The 20,537-nt window shown below is 40.9% G+C and overlaps 2 protein-coding genes and 1 long non-coding RNA gene across 4 annotated transcripts in view; 1 reads left to right on the forward strand and 2 right to left on the reverse strand.

The window, feature by feature from the left end:
• Positions 1 to 1,662: 1,662 nt before the first annotated feature.
• Positions 1,663 to 4,171, forward strand: LOC128254367 (luciferin 4-monooxygenase). Its single transcript, XM_052983435.1, has 4 exons — positions 1,663 to 1,855; positions 1,933 to 2,327; positions 2,955 to 3,071; positions 3,131 to 4,171. Exons 1-4 carry the CDS (start codon positions 1,706 to 1,708, stop codon positions 4,071 to 4,073), a joined length of 1,605 nt encoding a protein of 534 aa, XP_052839395.1. The 5' UTR covers positions 1,663 to 1,705; the 3' UTR covers positions 4,074 to 4,171.
• A 446-nt stretch (positions 4,172 to 4,617) lies between these two features.
• LOC128254378 (uncharacterized) overlaps positions 4,618 to 20,537 on the reverse strand; it is a 43,779-nt gene continuing 27,859 nt past the window's right edge. Inside the window, exon 3 of one of the 2 annotated variants that reach the window (XR_008267541.1) lies at positions 4,618 to 5,584. This is a non-coding gene — a long non-coding RNA (uncharacterized LOC128254378). Of the gene's footprint in view, positions 5,602 to 20,537 lie in introns of both variants that reach the window. The other variant, XR_008267540.1, reaches the window with a different exon arrangement.
• LOC128254369 (probable isocitrate dehydrogenase [NAD] subunit alpha, mitochondrial) lies at positions 9,544 to 10,881 on the reverse strand. The gene has a single exon (XM_052983437.1). The coding sequence runs from the start codon at positions 10,806 to 10,808 to the stop codon at positions 9,678 to 9,680; it is 1,131 nt and encodes a 376-aa protein (XP_052839397.1). The 5' UTR covers positions 10,809 to 10,881; the 3' UTR covers positions 9,544 to 9,677.

Here is a 20,537-nt window from a genome sequence, read left to right on the forward strand (position 1 = left end):
CGCATAAAGAGATAAGCTGTCGAATAGTATTATTTCCTTATCAGACATCAACTGTTAATTCAGTTGTGTAACAGCTTGCACTCGAAGTGACGTTAATTAATTAAGCTGGCACTACAATGGCCCATCTCATTACCCCGACAAACTTACAAACTTGCGGTGTGGTCACCTGGGAGAGAGTGTGGAACATGGGGCTCTGCCTGAGGGCGTCTCATTATAATGCGCGTTATTAACTGACATCTCATGTCACGCTCGAGCAACCACTTTAAAGGGAATCCGCCAGAACGGACGCCCAAAACCGCCAATCAAATCGATTGGCATTCGCTGACAAGGAACATGTGCTCGTCGTGGTCGAATATCTGAATGGTGATCTTATAGGACTTAAAGCTTTAAGTTGCGGAGTCGTCGTTATTTGCATGCACATCGTCGGGAGCATCTTGTCCGGGGTCTTCTTCCTTTTCCTTCTGCACTTTCGACGTGCCCTGCTCATTTTGCCAAACAAATTCAGAAACACTTTAAACTATTTTGCTTGCTTTTTGGCCGTTCTGTCTGTAATTTCATGTTAATATATGCATGCAGGGTGTACTTCAGGGTGCTTTTGGGGCAGGGGGCGGCACCCGCGTTTGTGGGACGCCAACACACAATGCAAATAGCGCAACAGGGCGTGACCCTTCCCAAAAAATATTACAACCATAATAAAATGCCAGCGTTGAGTTCATTTTAAAAGGAACTATTTCGGTGAGTCCCTTTGAAATCAGCTGAGGGAAAAGTTAAAGCTGAGCATGTGAAATAAGTTAAGGTTGAGCAGAAAAAATTGTTTCTGTAAAATATCCTTCCTAAAAGTTTCTTTAAAAGTCGTATCTTATGTTTCAACTTTGCCTATAATGTTTATTTAGCAATATCGATAACTTTACAATATTTGTTAGGCTGTGGGCTTTATTAAACAAGTTACTACAAATTTAGTTCATAAACTTTTTAACTAACACCTTTGAAAGGCTTTAAAAGTTATATTTTATATTTATCCTTTGCTTTTAATGTTATTCTACCAATATCTGAAAACTCTAAAATAGTTATCAAATTATTGTATTTACTTTTAGAATTACTAAGAATTCTTTAGCGCCAGTTATTTTTCTTTATAATACCTTAATCAAAGGCTACATAAAAAATTTTTTATTTTAAGTTTTTTAAATTTCTGAGAAATAAATATAACAAAAGTTATCAAACTGTTGTCTTGATTAATACCTTTACTTAGAATTCTTTAAATTATATCTTAGTCAAGAGCCACATTTATAGTGACTCATCTTAGCAAACACCCAGAAGAGGTTTATCAACTTGCATATTAATTTTTTTGGAATATCATTTCCAAACGATACGAATTATTTAGATAAAGCTTACTTAGTCACTTATTCACCGAGTATAGAAGGGATACCTGGCAAACGCCGTTGCCATGGCACTACACATGCGGAAGTCACTCTCGCTTTTGAGCGGAAATGAAAAATAATTGGCTCAAAGTAGATTAGGCGAGCCCACAACAAAAATCAGCTGATGTTACCACAAATCTTCGACTTATTTCGGCCAAACTTTGGACTCCACGCGTGTGCCGATTGGTGGTGCTTAATTGATATGATAAGCGGGCCATCAAGGCGATATAAAAGACAATTGTAAGAGCTCTGGCCACTCAGTTGCGAATTAAAACTGGACTAGCAAAATGCCGACAAAGGCAGTATTCCCCACCTTCTACAACAAGGAGACCAAGATCTGGAGTGGCCCGCCAAGGGCCACGATGTACGACCATAATGCGTCTATCGGTCAGATCGTCTTCAACTCGCTGCGCTGCTGGCCCACCAATGTGATTCAGGTAAACGATTGAGTGACCACCACCAGGAGGATGTGTTTGGTGTTCGGAGTCTGATGAGCTCGATTATATAAAAGTAGATCACCGACGACGACGGCACCGTTCTGACCAACGCCGACATGCTGGCCTATGCCACCCGCATTGCCCTGTTCTTCAAGAGCGAGGGTCTGACCCAGGATGACCACGTCGGGATCATTGCCAACTCCAGCACCTTCGTGATCCCCGTGGCCACCGCCTGCTTCTTCCAAGCCACGCCCTTCCACGCCGTCAACTATTCGCGGGAGCCGACCATCATCAAGGGGCTCTACTCGGTCACAAAGCCCAAGATCCTGTTCGTCGACGGCCCCGACTACGAGCGCATCAAGGAGGTCACCAAGGAGTGGTCCCCCAAGCTGATCACGCTCACCGGAAAAGTGGAGGGCGTGACGAGCATCGAGGATCTGGTGAAGCCCCATCCCGCCGAGAAGATCTATGTGTGAGTAATCTATTTGTAATAATATAAAAAGCACAATTCAACAATTATTTCTTGACTAACAACAAATGGCTCAAAAAATAATATATGTTTTAGGAGTAATTATTTTGCTCAACAATTTTAGCTTTAAGACGCATTCCCTTGGAAGAGATTGCTTTGTTAGCTTACTAAGCCAATCACGACAAACCAAAAAAAACATTTCCAATTTTTTTTTTTTTTACATAAAAAAAGTATAAAAAACTTTCTTGTTATTAATTTTGTAGTTTTGTTAATAATTTTTTTTACAATTTTTTTTTATCTGAAATATTTTTAATGACATAATATGGTAGACAAACGGTGCGTATTCTTTGAAAAATGAATACGATCAAAACACATGTTCAACAATTAAACACATTTTTAAAAATAGCTTTCCATCAATATATATAGTCCCCAAATTAAAGTACTTACGTTACATAAAATTTGTATAAATTTTCTAAATGATGTTTTTTGTTTTTAAATAATTTTCATGTTTCAAAAAGCCTAAATAATATAAATTTTTTTAAGTTGTTACAAACCGAGTTGACTATTTTCGGGAAAATTATTAGTACTTGATTGTTTTTGATAATGATTTACAATTTGTACCCATTGCAGCCCCGCAGCCTTGGCCACAGGTGGTGACCAAACCGCCGTGGTGCTGTGCTCCTCGGGCACAGCTGGTTTGCCCAAGGCAGTGGCCCTCTCGCACCGCCACATTGCGTCCACCAACTCGTGAGTTTCAATGAACCCATTAAGCACTCCCATATAACCCAAAATATCTCCACCTGCAGGCTGTGCATCAGTACCGATGTGGTGTACACCAGTGCCACCATTGACTGGATGACCGGATTCTCGATAACCGTAATGAATCTCACTTGTGGCTTCACCCGCATCATTTCCAACAAGATCTTCAGTGCCGAGTCGGCCCTGTACCTGCTCCAGAAGTACAAGGTCAACTGTCTGGCTATGGCTCCTTGGCAGGCCTACGAGCTGTACACCAGTCCACTGGCCACTCCGGAGAAGCTGGAGACCTTGAAGATGTCCTTCGTGATTGGGGGCTGGATATCGCTGGCCCTGCTGCGCAGAGCCCAGGAACTGATGCCCCGGACCTACATCATGTTCTCGTACGGAACGACGGAAACCGGCGTGGTGACCATCAACATCGACCATAGCCTGGAGTGCTCGGTGGGCAGAGTGGCGCCCGGAATGAAGATCAAGATCATCGACGAGGATGGCCAGCAGCTGGGCGTGAACCAGACGGGCGAGGTGCTCATCGACATTGGGCTGAAGTGGGAGGGATACCTGGCGAACCCAGAGGACACTTTGGCCACCATCCAGAATGGCTGGATCAACCTGGGCGATCTGGGCTACTTCGACGAGGACAATAACCTGTATCTGGTGGACCGCAAGAAGGACCTCTTGAAGTACAAGTCCAAGCACTATTGGCCCAACGAGATCGAGCAGATCATCGCCGAACTGCCGGAGGTGGAGCACGTCTGCGTGGTGGGAGTTCGCGATGCGAGGTATGGCGATGCCGCCGGAGCTTTGATCATCAAGAAGGAGGGCGCCGAGATCACTGGCCAGCAGATCATCGACCATGTGGCCCAGCGCGTGGTGGTGGACTACAAGCAGCTGAATGCAGGAGTCATCTTCGTCGATCACTTCCCCAAAAACGCCAATGGCAAGGTCATGCGGAGCTTGGCGCGCGAGGTCTTTGAGGAAACCACCAAATAGGACTAAATTCTAAATCTATTTTGAAGAATAATGTAAAGAAAAACTTAAGTCTTTGTTGCTCGTGATAATTAAAGTGTACATTTTGTTGTTAGTTTAAATGTTGGGTTTTATTAATTGAATGTATAATGACAACTTTATTTAATCTAAAAATCTATTATTTGTAGAAATAAACTACATTTAGATGGGGTATTTTAAATTTAAGGCACATTTGGAAACTAGGTATTATAATAATTATTGTAATGTTTTTATGGAAGCGTTCTCAAAGAATTGTATATGTTAAATTATGACAAATGTATTTTAGTAAAACTAAATTAGATTTAAATGTTGTATTCGGATTTTAAGTTATCATAATAATAATTTTAATGTTTTTTATGACGGGGTTAATATTAATATTAACTTTTTTTAATGAGCAACTTAAGTCTAAACTGTAAATAGACAATGACTTGCATTACGTTTTATCTGCACTGCCCAAAGTTTTATCTTTTTAATTAAATTAAAAATGTGAAATGATTAAAGCTCAAATCCTGATAAGATATGTCTCAAATTCAAAATTTTGTTTATAAAATATGTGTCTACTTATCTCACAAAAGGACAATTAAATATGAATAATTAATATTTAAGATCCCAATTAAAGTTAATTAACTAAATATCGCTGTTGACTTCCAGCCTCAATTAACGAACCAAAGCAAATTTCATTTAATTCAGATGAAGTAGTTTGAATAGCATTTCAACCACGTTCAAGTGCGGCCATCAACGTGGTTTTCCGGTTTCCAAAGTCCGAATAATAGTGAATTTCCGTGCGAAAATGGCAAATCCCTGGCCTGATCCCTTTCGGTACATAGCATGAGCACCTTTTGTCACAGCAGATGCGGCGGGTAAATGCGTCCATTTCACGGTTATGGAAATGAAAATGTCTGCCAGTCCGATTGCAATAATTTACCTTCCGGTCGATGGTGGCATTTTGTGTTTCCGGTTGCGTTCGCGGCTATCACAGCCGCTGTTTCCGCCGCACGCTGCACAATCTGCTCCATTTGGCTGAATTTTCGGGGGCTATGCAAAAACTCGCATGACCGCAACTCTTTAATTGCGCTTTTTGTACCAGCAAATTCAATGTAGCATGTCCTGTTTGGTTTTAGTTAAGCGCGTATCCTTGTGGCTTGCACTAAAGGGAATATCCCGTTGCTGTTTCGCTGTTGCACTCACATTGCATTCTTTGTGCGCCGTCGTCGCCATCGTAAATTATTCAAAATTTCGAGTCGTAAATAAACGCTCATAAACATAAGCACAATCGTTGTTTACGGGCCTGCTTTTGAAACCGGCAACGCCCACAGGACAACTTTTCAGCTCTGGGACTTCAGGCACTCGTCTGCGTCTCCGTCTCCATTTTCATTTCCATCTCCGGATGCCACAAGCCCCTCGTGAATTCGGTGGCAAATTGCTAAAATCGCTGGCTTCCCATGCGAGTTTGAAGCTGGCTTGCGGGAATCCCCGGCAATATTATGCGGTGGAAGCTGCAATTGAGACGAAACTTTCGGGCTTTTATATTATGTTTGCAAAAGGTATATTATTATTATTATTAAATTGTTATTTCAGGCTTGTCAAATATCATTCTATAATAAGATCTCCCATAAAATTAAATTAAATGTATACATTTATTTTTTCATTTTAAAAGAAACTGTTTGACAATCAAACATGTATGCTCTAAAAACGATTAAAATAAAGAAAAAATAAAAAGTATAAAGCCATTCTAAACGTTATTAACCATTAATTATCAATATAATCTAATTGAAAATGCAATTTTATATTGTTTAATTTTCTTCAAAGCTTTCTTTTGAAGAGGAACTTTTTGAAACTTTTGGTGGCACCTCCAACTTGATTGACGGTTGGCCAAATCAGTGGTAGATTTGGGTTTAAGTTAGCTTTGTTTGTTGACAGCCATAGCATCCATCCATGCTGGTAAGAGGACTTAACTGATCCTGGCATTGATGCCTGGTGAATGGACTCAAGACTTTTGACTCGGCAGCCAAAAGGCAATTGTTTGATTGATGGACACCAAGCTGGCGGGTTTCGATTGCTCGCTTAACTAAGTGACGTGGATGGCAGCCAAGGTCTTTATCTGCAGGGGACACTCGATCCGAGATGAAGGTCGATGGCACCACCAACCATCAACCACCCAATAGTCGGCTTTAATCACCCACTCACTAATTATGCCATCGCCGCTGGCAAGTGCACCTTCCTCGCAAACGATGTTTACATGCAATTACCGTCTCAATGTTCCGCTGTCAACTCGAACGCTATTTTCCATTGTTTATTACATGATGCTCTCGGCCCAGCTCGATTCGGTTAAGGGGAGCTAAGTGCAGGTGGAGTACGCCAGGTGATTCAGGTGATTCTGCGATTCCAGGGGAGGGAGTGGAGTGTAGGAAGTGGAGTGCATGGATGTCCTGTCGGTGGCATGCTTAATTGCATTGCTGTCGGCAATGTATCATCGCAGAGCCATTTCTGTTTCGGTTTCAGCTGCACGAGCTGGTAAAAATGTTCGTCGCTAATGTCGCAAATGTTTGCTCTTGGCTTATGACTCCGCTCTTGGCCAAAACACGAAACAGAGCCAAATTGCAGAGAAAAGGACGTTGTTGAGCAGGTTAATTTAATTGCTGCATTCCAGAGTTCTCATCGTTGTTTTAAGGCCAACTGTTTGGTTTTTAGGTTACTAAAAGTAATATTACTAGATGCTTGTTTTTATTTGGTTTAATTTAAATCTTATTCAACTATGTATTTCTGAAAATCTTGAAAATCTTAAATACTAAGGGATTTATATATAAAATTTGAAAATTTCCCTAACAATAATATTTAAAAATTTTAAAACATAGCTTAAGTCAAGATAAATATTTTTTTTTTATTGTACACTTTATAAAACTCTTCGTATTTATCGAATCAATTTCTTTTACTAAATTAAACAATTAAATAATTCGGGAACAAAATTATTATTAATTTAAAATTACGTGAACTAACTTAAAAATAGTAAATTGTAATTTTTAGACCCCTGTGTCCATTTTCTTTGGCTTAAAAATCTGTTTAAATTCTCTCAGAATATATCCAAAATCCCCTCCATACCCCAACCCCAATCATAGCTAATTTATAATAGGGATAACAGATTTGATAAGTTAATTAAAATGCAAAGATTTACTTGAAAGGGCCATAGAATCCGCAGACATTTTCAAGGAAGAGTTACGGCAAAGGCAATTTAAGTTGTTAGGCGCCAATGAATTATTCATTGCGACTCGTTGTCGTGGCCTACGCGTCGATGATTAAATCAAATGGCTTCCAGCCGTTGCCACTGCCCCCCGCAAGGGCCCAAAAACTCACTCAAGGTCGCCACCCACACCCACCCACCGGTCATCCTTATCGCTGTGGAAGTGCAAATGATGCCCACGGGCTGAATTACCAAAGCATTCGGCTGCCAGGCAACTGTCAGCGATTTCAAGGGGTTAATTGTGTCGCAACCCGCTTAATTCGCTGAAATTTTCTATTTGGTAAAGGTCCAAGACGGGACGGGAAGTCAATCCCAGTCCCCGATTTCTGTTCGCAGTTCGTTGCCTTGGGCGGAAACAAACAAACTTCCAACTGACTGGAGACAGAGTAACAAAAGGTCCGAGAAGGTCAAAGGTTGCGCATTCGAAAAACAAAGAAATAAATAGAAGTCCATAGTATAGACATTCATTTGCGACCAAAGAATTTGAGTTTTTTGATTAAATCTGGGATTTTTTCGGAATTGCCTGCTGCAAATAGAAATCCTACAAGGCACACCTCAGCTTTTTCGGAATTTTTCGCATTCGTAACGGATGCATGGGCCAGAAATTGAATGGACATTCAGCAGCATTCTGCCCATTTCGTTTTGATTTGAATTTCCATTTTGGTGCATTGGCCATTTGCTTTTAATAAAAATTCATCAAAAGGCCGAAGCAGAAGCAGAAGCAGAATCAGAATCAGAATCATGTGCGCCAGAAGTCATAAAAAGGGGTGAAACAATGGCGAGCGTGCAACCGGAAACGGAAGTCGACGCAGACAAACACCAGATATGAAAGGGCGCCATTGCGAAAAGGGAAAAGGATCCAAGGCTCGAATGGAACACACAAGTCGGGAGCAAAGGCAGTAGCAGCAGAAGAAGAATCCCAAGCAGCAGCAGTGACAGCAGAAATAAGCTGCCCCTTTTTTCGACTTCACAGTTCTCTGAGATGATTTTTAAATAAGCAAGTATACGTATTTTTATGGCATTCCAATTTTGCGGAACAGAGCGAGAATTGTAGTTACAGCAAGAGCTCCCTTCGGCCAAGGACTAATAGGCAGGGCCTTGACAGCACGTCCTGGATGTGGAGCGAAACGAGATGGCGAAATGGCAGCAGCCATAAACGAAAATGTGTAAAAAGCTCAAGCGGCACTAAAGGACTCCCCCCTACATGCCACCAAAATGGGGCGAATAGGTGCATAATGGCCGACTGACACTGTGGGCAGATGTCAACATGTGCTTTTATTATCAGAGAGAGAGAGCACCGCCATTATCCTCCCCTGCATCCTGCATCCCTCGTCCCTTGCCGCCGCTCCACGTGGCCACGTGGCAGGACTCGAAATGCAACTTAATTAAGAGCCGAAAAAGCGGCAAAGGAAACTGCAGCTGGCATCTGTGGCGGTTAATGCCGGACGGCCATAAATCTGCCGAAATGCACGGCAAGCACCAGAGATCTGGAAACTGGATGCTGAAAACTGGCTACGTAGAACGTAGAACGCAGAACGGCATGGGGCTATATAAATATACGACTGCGACTGGCAAGCGATAGCCAAGCGCATTGTGACTTTTATGACCTCCTCCGAAGCGAGTGAATTAAATGCGAGGTAATTACATATTATAAATGTGTTTAGTTCGGTGATAGTTTCCCCCAGAAGAAAGCTAGTTATCACAATGTATTCGCCGGGCACATAAAGTCACACGGACAAAAATTACCAACATCATTTTTTTTTCCAATCGTAGATTTATATATGGGATCACAATAAGTTTGGTAATATTTCTTTAATTGCGGAATTTTTCCTTCTCAGTCTGCTTTTTGTTTTGCTTATGATGTACCACCTTTTATCTAATAATGGTTATTTAGAGGTTACTCTGGTATCTTATAAACTCTTTCATAAGAAAAGTCAGAGCACTTATCTTTTATTTTAAAATTTCATAATTATAATAAATACTTTTAAAAAACCAAAAAAAAAAATGTATGCTAATTTTAGATATTTTTGTTTTCTTGTGTTAATGGTAAGCAAAGAGATATCTTTTAAAGAGATTTAGTATTATTTGTTATTTTTATAACAAAACTCACAAATACCTTTTAGGTGATTTATGTATTTTTAGTTTTTTTCTTAACAACTTTTTGTTTAAAATGTTTAAATTGTACTCTTTTTTAAAAAATTTTGACTTTATTTAATATTTTTCATTGTTTGTTCTAGGAAAAGTCACATGCTTGTTTATACGACGTTTGCAGAATTTGATTTATGTGTGCAATTAATTTTAACTGCTGTTTAAATGTTTTTTGTGTTTAATACAAACTAGTTATAATGCTATTAATTCTCCTGTTCGAGGCGATCGCAGATGGCCTTGACGAACTCGGAGCACTTGGCCGTGCCGCCCACATCCTGGGTGCGGATATCCGTGTCGCGGTAAACCCCGCGAACAGCACACTCCACCTGATCCGCCTGCTTGTCCAACTTGACGTGGCGCAGCATCAGGACGGCACTGAGCAAGGGCCCAGTGGGATTGGCCAGATCCTGGCCAGCCAGGGCGTGGCAAGCCTTCATGCGGCAGTCGAACACGGTGCCCAGACTGCTCACTGAGTAGCCGGGGCAAATGCCCGGCACTCCCATCATTCCGCCCGCAATGACGCGCATCACATCGCCGTACATGCTGGACGAGACCAGGACGTCGCTCTTCTTCGGGCTCATCAGGATCTTCATGATGCATGTGTCCAGATAGTGCTCCTCGTACTTGACTTTGTCCACGAACTTTTCGTGCTGCGCTCGCATGGCCTCCAGGAAATTGCCATCGGTCAGCTTCATTATGTTCGCCTTGTGGGCCACCGTGATCTTTTTGCGATTGTGCTTCACCGCATAGTTGAACACGAACTCGGCGAGCCTCGCCGCTCCGGTGGTGGTGCTGACCTTAATAGTTTGCATGATACCCGGAACCACCCGATGCTCGATGCCGGAGTAATCGCCCTCCATCTGATCCCGAATGATGACCACGTCGAAGTCGCCGTATGGCGAGTCCAATCCCTCGATGTGGGAGCACAGGGATACGTAGGCGAACTGGGCAAACTGCTTTCGGATTTGGCGCTGCCAGTGGCGACTTTCCACGGGTCCCTTGATGCCCACTTTATTGGCACGCAAGGAGGCCAGGACTTCGGTGGAAACATCCTGGCTGTCGGGGGCCATGTACTGCTCATGGATGTCCCACTCAATGGGAACCTTGGCCGCACACAGCACTTCCTGCACGGCATTCATCAGTTCGGGACCCACACCCTCGCCATTGATTAGGGTGACCTTAGTCACCTTCTTGGCATGGTCACCCTTCTCCTTTTTGTTGGGTTTTTCCTGTGATTTCGACACACTGACATTCTTGGACTGATCCTTACCCGAATAAAGACGATAGCCCATCGATCTGAGGTGACCCAAACGTAGTCTCCGCACGATGTTCATTTTTGAAAATTTGGCCCAAAAAGTGAATTGTGACTGGAAGGGATTTGTTTGCTTAGGCTACGTATTCACCCATCCCCGCAAAACACTTGATTTGGCAGGATTTCAATTGCCTGCTCATAAATTCCCGCGAAATATGTCTTGGCAGGGCACAGAACTGGGTCACCGGTGGGGGATTTAAAAGTCGTTGTGGCCCGCTTTAATGTGAATCCCGGGCACCTGAAATCCAGGTGCATTTCGTGTGCTGGCTCCGCCCGCGGCTGTGTAAATGTGACAAATGGCTTGTCAACGGCTGTGGGCCGAAACCCAGAAGCGACTGCTGGCGACAGACAAATGTCCGCCCCGCCAGTCAGGGGCGTGGCAATTATGAAGTCTGCGGCTGTGATTTTTCACAGAGGGCGTGACCGTCTGCAAAAGCACACCATTAAAATCGACGACCATTAAGAGCAGACCACTGGTTGTGATATTAATATTCAGTAATTATTTCGCGCGCCAGCTGATTACAATTTCAGAATTATTAATGAGGTTTTTCTCCATTTCATCCCACTGGTAATCAGCGAAAACAATCTATTAAGGTTTTACGACATCTTCAACTCACTTTTACGAGACAGAACCGTAAATCCTAAGAGAGAGTATCTTACAGATATCGAACAAAAGTAGGAACTTACTTGAATGTGTTTGTCGTCCCGTGCTTTACTATCATATTTTATCGCGTATGGCCTCTATATTGACAACTTTTGGCACATAAAATCCAACATTGTGCAATTCGCCAACAAAGTCGGTGCAATGAATGGCCAAAACTTAGCAAAGTTTGTGTAAACATTGGCCAAAAGCTAACTGCCAGGCAGCGCACTTACAATGTGTGAACCCAAACTGTTATTAACCCCAGCTCATTGTTCGGCAAATTGAAAGTTAGATTAGGGCGATGGATGAGGTGAACCGAAGGACAAAAGCCTTGAAAGGTGACTTTTTGATTGGCATATTCAATTCGAGGACCTGTCCACATGTCGGTTTGTTTGGTGACATTTTATTGACATTCCATGCCTACTCAATCATCAAGATATTAATAAAGAAAAAAGTTTCGTAAAAACTTTTTACTTTACTTTTTCAAATCTATCGCTTAAGAAAACATACGTTATTTTTGCTGTGCGTTTTAAAATACTGATTTAATGGCCTAAAGCACGAAAAAATGTACTCGAGTTTCCGGTTTTGTGATTAAAATAATTCTCAAATGTCGGAACCCCTTTAAATTCGTTTTTAAATTTTTAATGGATAGGCATTCATAGTTGACAAATTATAATTTTTGTGAAGTTTCATTAAATAATCATAATGTTACCCCTTACAAAATGCGCAAAAATTGACCCAAATACTTTTTTTTTTAATTCAACCTGGTAAGCTTCACAAATCACTCATTAGTAAGAACAAAAAATCCAAAAGAAATTGCTGATTTCATAAACCAAAGCCGAATTAAATTAATGTCATTTTGTCGTTTATTGTACATTTTGTTTATTTAATATGTCTCATGCTTTATGGTATTATCGCAAAAAAATATTTATTCTTATTATGAGATTTAAAATTTAATAATAAATAATACTTAATTTATAGGTGCATTTATTGGTAAGAGTTAATTAATTATTTATATTTTATTTCTCATCCAAATTTTACTATCAGTTCTCTGACATAATTAAAGCAATTCAATTAAAAATGGATTGCTTAATCTAAGTTCAAATTTTGCCAAGTGCAAGCCAAAAAGGATACGTTCGCGACCTTCAATGAGTCTCAGGAGCTTATCTAAGTGCCTGCACTTAAAAATCGTTTAAAAATGTTACAAGTACCACAACACAAGAACAGAACAAGTCGGTTGCCTTGAAGGAGAAGGCAATATAAATGCATGGCTTATTTACAAGCTGTGTGTGCTCTTTCGAGTGCATACATAATTCGAGCCATTGTGTGTAGTATTACATATGCGGATGCATTTGACGAAGGACGTTTTCCGGGAAAGCAGAGGGAAAAGCGTGGTAAGTGAATTACTTTTCAGCATCTGCGAACTCATTGAAATCCACACCGGTCCACTCACACATGTAAGCCGATCTGTGGGATTACTTTCCCCTGCGGAAACGCAATCGCTATTATGTAGTTAGTCGAGTGCAGTCTGATGATAAAGCTTTTGCCATATATCAAGGTTATTTGGGGTAAACGCTGGAATGAGCAGTTATGATCCGCTGATTTTCATTAGCTGAGCCCGCTGCTCATGAATAATACATGCCAAGTTTATCATTGCAATGGGCTACATGTTGATTTAAGCCTTTTCAGGCCCTTTTCGCCCCTGGCCAAAAACAACTCTTGCCAAAATATTGGCAGAGGAAGGAAAATAAAGAGTTTTTCACACCCAAAGCAGCGGACAGACAGATTTGGTTGTTTATGTAGTCAAGGGACGTGCAACCCTTTTGTCAATGGGGAGGTTGCAAATTTAAGACGGAGAAAAATACTGTTGCATATTTGATTGTCTCGTTCAATATTTGCATTTTCGGTCTCGTCAGTTTTCCTTCTACTTTCTTGCTTTTCTGGGCTCACGCTTTGTTTGATTTCCCTTCAGAGTCAAGTTATCGAGTCCAGGAGGAACCCTAGTCCTTCGACCATTACCTTCAACAGATCCAGTGGCATCCGGCTGAAATCAGAATTTGCATTTCTATTGTTGCCCTTTGTTTCTTCTGCATCTCATAGAAGTGCGGTTGGCCAATGTAAAAGCGTGTGAATCACAGCACCTGTTTTTGGCCAGCAATCGGAGTTGCATTGCACCGAAAAAAAATGGGTTAAAACCAGAATTTTTGACACGCACCTGATACCCAGGATCAAGCGGAAATTTGGTTATTACGTGGCTCACTCGCACCAACAGTCGATTATTTATTGCTGGCAAAAGAATAATCAAAACCCAAAGCGCAAATGCTTTTTGCGGGTCACCTTTGAAAAAATAATCGAGCATTCGAGTGCCGAGCATGGCCAATATGTATTTATTTATTGCTCTGGCTTGGCATTAATTACAAAATACTATTTGCACGGTGAAAAATACGTTATTTATATGTGCACAGAAAAAACATTTTAAATGTGTACTTTTAATAAAACTCGATTTCAGGAATAAGCAAATACAAAGCTTGAATAATTGGTTGCGTTGTTTAAGGGCAAGCTCTTGAAAAATAATGCAATTAGTTATTTTGATAACAAGTTTGTACGACCTGCATAAATGGTTTAGCAACAAAAGAATTCGGTGATTAATTAGTGGCTTAATTGCGAAGTGTCGCTGCCTGACCAACTAAATCAATTATAAAGTGATTCAAAATATTTATCCCAAGCCTCGTTTGTGGTGGCCCACATCATTTTCATGGCAATCACCTTATAATATTGAGTCACTTTGCGGCTGGCCACAAAAGCAAATTCCCAAGGGGAGTTTGGAGTTTGGAGCTGGGAGCTTAGAGTTCTCCTGGGACAGGCAGCCTTATAGATTTGCCTAACGTCTCAATTAAATAAACATTTTTAATCAAGCTGAGAGTCTTGAGCAAACAAATATGCTAGTGCCATTGGATTGATTAGCATGTATGCAAATAAATAAAATGTAAACAAGTAAACATATATTTGACAGCTTCGTTTTTTGAATAATTTGGCCAAGACTAAACTACAGCTGTCGGGCCTACTATTAAATTTCCTTTCTTTTGGATGATCAGTAATTACACTTAAAATGCACAAAAGCCACACGAGCCCAGTGCATGTATATATACAGCGTTCGACAGTATTCCAGACACAATATTGAGAATATTTTTGCACGCAATGCGGTTTGTTTATGCGTTTGCCGAAGCGTAAAAAGTCGCACAATGTGACAGTTAAATATTGTGGGTTATATATATACTTTTACGATAACCCATGCACGTTCCACGACCAGGCGGCAATAACAGGAAGGCAAAAAGTTAATTAAGTTCTTAAAGGACTCCTCTTTTTTATTTTCTGCAGCCATTTCTCGTCCTTTCGCTCGTTCTGTGTGCTTTGCATATCTCAGCGAAAACGATGGCAGTACGTGGAAAATGAACGAGGACGACGAAGAGGTCCTTTAGTGCCGGAGGTGCAGCAGCTCACATAAATTGATTCCATACAAAACCGTATAATTCATTCTCGTTTCGTTTGCACCTCGATACCCGGCTGCATTGTCCGCCGAAGCCGGAGAAAGCTGGGCTGCTGGTGGGTCTTAACCCTCCGGATTACCATCGCATCCGCACTACCGACGGACAATATAATAAATCATGCAGCCCAACGGGGCCAAAAGTGTCCCGACAAATCAACTTTTATTTCGGCAAATGTGATGAAAGCGTTTTCAAGTTGAAATAAGAGCACGAGCTAAAATCTTTCCAAACGATTCGTTCAATTATACCCTTTAGAAAGCTTTTAAAGGGAAATAATACCAATTTAAACATTTACACACCCATTTTTATCCATATTTACATTACATATAATGTCTGTAAGGCATAAATAAAATCATAAAACTCACAATAGACTTAATTTATGTTTAGAAAGCTGTACAACTGCTTTTAGGCATACGCAAAAAAAAATAAACCAAAAGGTCATAGAAACTAAACTATTGTTCCATGAATTTTTACCTACTAGGTATGAATAAGTTATCAACAAGATGAGTATTAAATTAATACCACAACAATATGAAAATAAAACGTATGCGTAGACTGCAGCTTAAGACTCTTTGGTATAGAAATGAAACTAAAAAGTGTGGGGTATAAGTATATATAAACTGTAGTAGTAATTTAACACACTTTGCAGTTTATATTTTAAAAATTTCTTGTGTAGTAGTAATACACTTTTATTCTGTACATACGATTTGCTCATCAAAGTTTAATTGTGAATCTTGGAACATAGCTCAGTGCTAGCATACATTCTTAATCTTTTTGTTGGCATTCCAAGAGTCTTTTTATTATTCTTTGAGTATTTTTATTAATTTACAATATTATCTTAGAATTATATTACAAAACCATCGTTCACTAAACAAATTAAATTCTAAAAGGCATTTGTTAACAATTTAAGTCTGATTACAAAGGTAGCCTTAAATAAATTCATCATTTCACCTCATCGCACCCGTCAAATCCATGTTCCCTTTTATGCGATAAGCTTTTTAAAACTTTTCTTAAACTCACCGCTTGAGAGACTCTTTTTTTCTGCACCTTTCATGCACACTCCAGGCGTTTGTTGTCTTAAAATTCCGCCTTCCAGCTAATTAGTTTACTAACCATTAACACCACACCGGTGTCACCGCCACTCGGAAATGCTCCCTTTTTCCAGGTTTACAGGTTTTGCAAAACCGTGACTTGATATTTCGCTCACGTAAAGAGTTGACGGCGCGACTTTGGTCCAACTCGGCGGTAACTTTGTGCCAAGTCAGTTTATATCAAGTGCGAAAAACGGACAACATTTTGATAGTTGAGACAGGTGAGCAAAGCTCTTGGCCCTCTCATAACTCAGGGACTCGAAGGAAAGCCTTTTGCCAATGGCTACCAAATTAAATTACGGCTACATATTAGTTAGAAGTTGCATAAACAAGAAACAGGGCGTGGTCGGTAGTTTGGAGAAGTGTTTTGCAATTTCAGCAGGCGGGCAAATTGCAGGGCATTGCACCGCCCACTGGCTGTCACTTCAGTTTCCCGGCTCGCCGGACAAACTTGAGCCAATTTTATGCTGCAACGGCAGCCCACAAGATGAGGGCAGAAAAAAGGGCCAGCCAACTACTGACGTCTATTACTTGCCTTCTCAGCTCAACGGCTCCTTCGGCTGGGAGCTGTATGTACTATATTTGGCCGGGGCTACTCACTGTCTGGGCCAGGGCCATAAATTATTAAATTTTAACAAGTTTTTATGCAACGGCAACATCCTGTCTCCTCGTCTGGCCGTCATCTCCACCTCGTCCTCCGTTGGCCAAAATCGGGCAACTTGGTTTACTTTGTCAGTGGCCAGGAACGTGACTGAGAAAAGACGGGCCGTCCGTCCCACGCCCCTGCTGCCACGCCTCTAATTGCCAGGCATGCGGCTACTTTGATTGCAATAATGATATTATTAATTGTAACAAGTTTTTAGAAGAAAGCTTCAAACTCAACTTTAGATTTGCCGCTTGTTTGGAGAAATCATTTCACTGAAGGTGTGTGTTAAAGTTCAAGGAAAACCAATTTAGCAAACAATTTAATACTTTACTATTTCGAAATCTATATGTTATTGTGGGTTTAATTATTATGCCACAACATAAGGCTTTGGAAACATAACTCTCAATAGAGAAATTAACTAAATGGAGTTAAGTCTTTTTTGTATTTTTTAGTTTTGCTTATATTTACTAAAAATATTATGCTAATATTGCAATAAATGCAATCCATTAAATAAACTAAATCAAAAAACTTTTAATCACAAGTCCTAGCAGCATGAACAAACGTCACTGGACATTTTTAAAAATTATTCAGTTATATCTAGAGCTTAAGGTAATAGCATGAATGTAAGCCGCATTAAAAACTTTCTTTTCTGGCTTTAATTTTATGCCAAATAAATAAGAAAACGGGCAAAAGGAGCAAGGGCAGCCAGGCAAAGGCGGACCAGACACTATTTAGTATTTTTCCACTGACAACAAAAACGAAGAAACAGAAAACAAATTAATTATTATAATTACAAAAGAGTGCGGGATATGGCGGGTGGAGAGCGTGGTTAGCGTACACCTCATTGTTGCATTATAAAATGAACTCGAGGTTTAATTATGGGCCGTAGCCGGCACTTTTACCGCAAAGCGAACGAAAGCAACACGTGACTCCAGGACGAAGGCCGAAAGGAGCAACGGCAACGGCAACGGCAAAGGCAGCAGCCGGCCCAAATGGTTGCCATAATTACGGAATATTATGCTGCTTAACGAGTATCTTCTGGCTCTTTCTGTGGCCGCCACAGCCATACATTATTTATACCATTATGTGGGAGGCGTGAATGGAACCTGAGCCGGAAGGAAATCTGTGCGTAAAATTATTCAAAAGTGCCGCCAACGTGACCAAAATGAGAAAGCAAACATGCTCAAATACACATAAATTGGCACCGATTTCGCAAGCAAAACTATTTGAAGTCGAACAAATCATAGCCTACTTTTCGGTGCATACTTTACCTTGACTCGTTACTAATAAAATCAGCAGCCAGATTTTAACTTTAGCTAACTGGGATTATCAAGAGCAAGCCACTTATTATTTATGAAAATTGTTTTGCCTGCTACTTGAAAACTTCCTTGGCCTGCAAAAAGAAAAAAGTATAGGGCAATGGAAAATGGTAGAGAAAAGAAAAGAATTTAAATTAAAATGAAATTTCTTTAGTTTTTACTATGCAAATTGCTAATTGCACTCATCAACCTCCTCCCTTAATGAGAAATGCAAAATAGTCTCAATTTATAAAATGTTCAATGGCCAAACGGGGGCAAAAAAAAAGTAGCTGAAATGCAAAGCTGAAAAAGATGAGCGGCGAGTTCGTTAAGTCGAAAATTAAGCATTGGCCCGGGAAAAGAAGAGCAGGTTGGATTTGGATCTAAAGGGACACGGACACGGACACGGACTGGGTTTCTATGTAGAAACTTAAGTGCCCAGAAATGCGCACGCACTGAGGCGTACAAATTGTTGGGGGACCTGCAAAAGGCGCAAAAGAACGGGCTTTCTCCTCGTAGACTTAAACAAAAGTTCCCAAGCGCTGCTTTCTTTTTCGTTTTCGCTTTCTTTTTACGATTTCTGTAGCGCCTTTTATCACTGCGGGACGCATTATGCACAGAGCGAAAAGTGGGGGGCGGAAGTGGGTGGCGAGTGTCACGGATGCCACAGAATGGTGCTGTAAGTGTGAAGTATTTGCATGAGAATAAACACCGAGTCGAGCAGCGCACCGGAAATGGCAGAGAAGGAATAGCAAAATAAATGGAAAGACAATAGGGTAGTGTCATTTGTAATGCCACTCCCAGTTGTTAATTGAAAGATTAAATATTAAGAGTATTTTATTTTAATTAAATAAACTACACCAGGTAGGAACACAGATTCACGTTTCATTGCCAGCCGTTTCGCTGCGTAGTATACGGAAGTGCAAGTGTATAACAGTTTGCCAAGGAGGAAAGGAGCAAAGGAGGTCGGCACAAGTAACTTTACATAAATTTGCTAAATTCGAGACCGGATTAATTTGCATACTTTATACATCTTGATGAAGGCTGAACTGCCATGTAAAAGTGGCATAATTGAGGCTATCAACTGCTGCCTGCATACGTTGCGAATGCAAATGAAACAAAGGAAGTGCGGAGGTCTCAAAGTATATGTATTATGTATCGGGTGGAGGTGATGGATGGACCTGAGCAACTTAGTTAAATGCTTCAGCCTCCAGGCACACAAAATGCTGGCATAAATTATTTTAAAGCCCGGGGAAAAAAGGGAAATTGAACATCCGTTGCTGACTGAACTAAAGTAAAGCAAGTCGCTGGAAAAGCGGCAAAAACACGGACACTGCCACGGCCGGAAACCATCTGTAAAGCCCAGCTCAACTATGACACGGCTTGCATGTTCTACACAAACTAACTCAACTCAACTGAACTCAGATGCACCGAAAACTAAATAATGTGCTCTTTTAGGGTGGTTCAAAGTGCCTTTACTCATACGACTTGAGAACCTAGTTTTAAGTTTCAACTTTTTAAGTATTACTCATACCACACGTTGCCGTTTAGTATAAATATCCTGCACATTTAATATTTTATTTATTCTCTTAATATGTTATAAAGGCATTACTCATTTTTTCAACAATTTACTTAATTTGAGATTTAAATATTATCACTTTTAGAATTTAAAGTCCTAGTTTAACTTTGAATGTATTACTCAAACGACACGTTGTCGATTGGCAAAATCTTCTTGAATATTTAATATTTTACTATTTTACTTAATTTGTTATAAAGGCACTAACACGACACCTTGTTTTGAGGTTATGACTTTTATTTAACTTATATATATAAAAAAAATTTGGTAATTACTCATTTTGGTAAGTGCATTTTAGCGTAGACTTACCAACCTACGTCTGATAGCCTTGGTTAGTCCCACCTTATAATGGGTTCCTAATACTGAAGGAAACCATTTTATGCACCAAGCAATCAAGGCTCACCCTAGGCAACCCACATATCTATCCAGTTTGCCAGCTGATAGTGCTGATGACTCCGAAGCGAAAACGCTTTTGGCCGCCGCCACTGATGACGCTGGTGGGCGGTGGGCGGGGCGGGCGAGCGTGCGAAAATGTGACTTTGAGGCGGCAGGGGAAATGGATAACCATGAATGAATGAAAAGCGGATGTTCGCCACCAAGCCGCCGTCAGCAGGGCAGATTACACCAACAATTAGGGCCAAAAGCGGAGCCGAGACCCGGAATCAGATGGAGCAGAAGAGCCCCAAACATTCAGCAGTTAGCAGGCCAAGTGCCCAGAGCCAAGGGAACAATTCTGGAGCAGTGGGGATAAGCAAAATAATGTGACAAGGCTAAATGGCGGAGCTGACATTGCACAACTCCAACTTGGTTGGTTGGCTGGCTGGATGGCTGGCTAAAAGGACATGGCCGAAAGCCTGGAGCAGGACCTGCAGGTCGTCGGCATGGCGACGCGGACTAGATTTCTATATTTTCAACTGACTAAGCCAAACTTTTGTGACTTTTAATTGTCGTA

The sequence above is a fragment of the Drosophila gunungcola genome (genome assembly GCF_025200985.1).
Source record: "Drosophila gunungcola strain Sukarami chromosome 2R unlocalized genomic scaffold, Dgunungcola_SK_2 000004F, whole genome shotgun sequence".
In the NCBI taxonomy this organism is placed as follows: Eukaryota; Metazoa; Arthropoda; class Insecta; order Diptera; family Drosophilidae; genus Drosophila; species Drosophila gunungcola.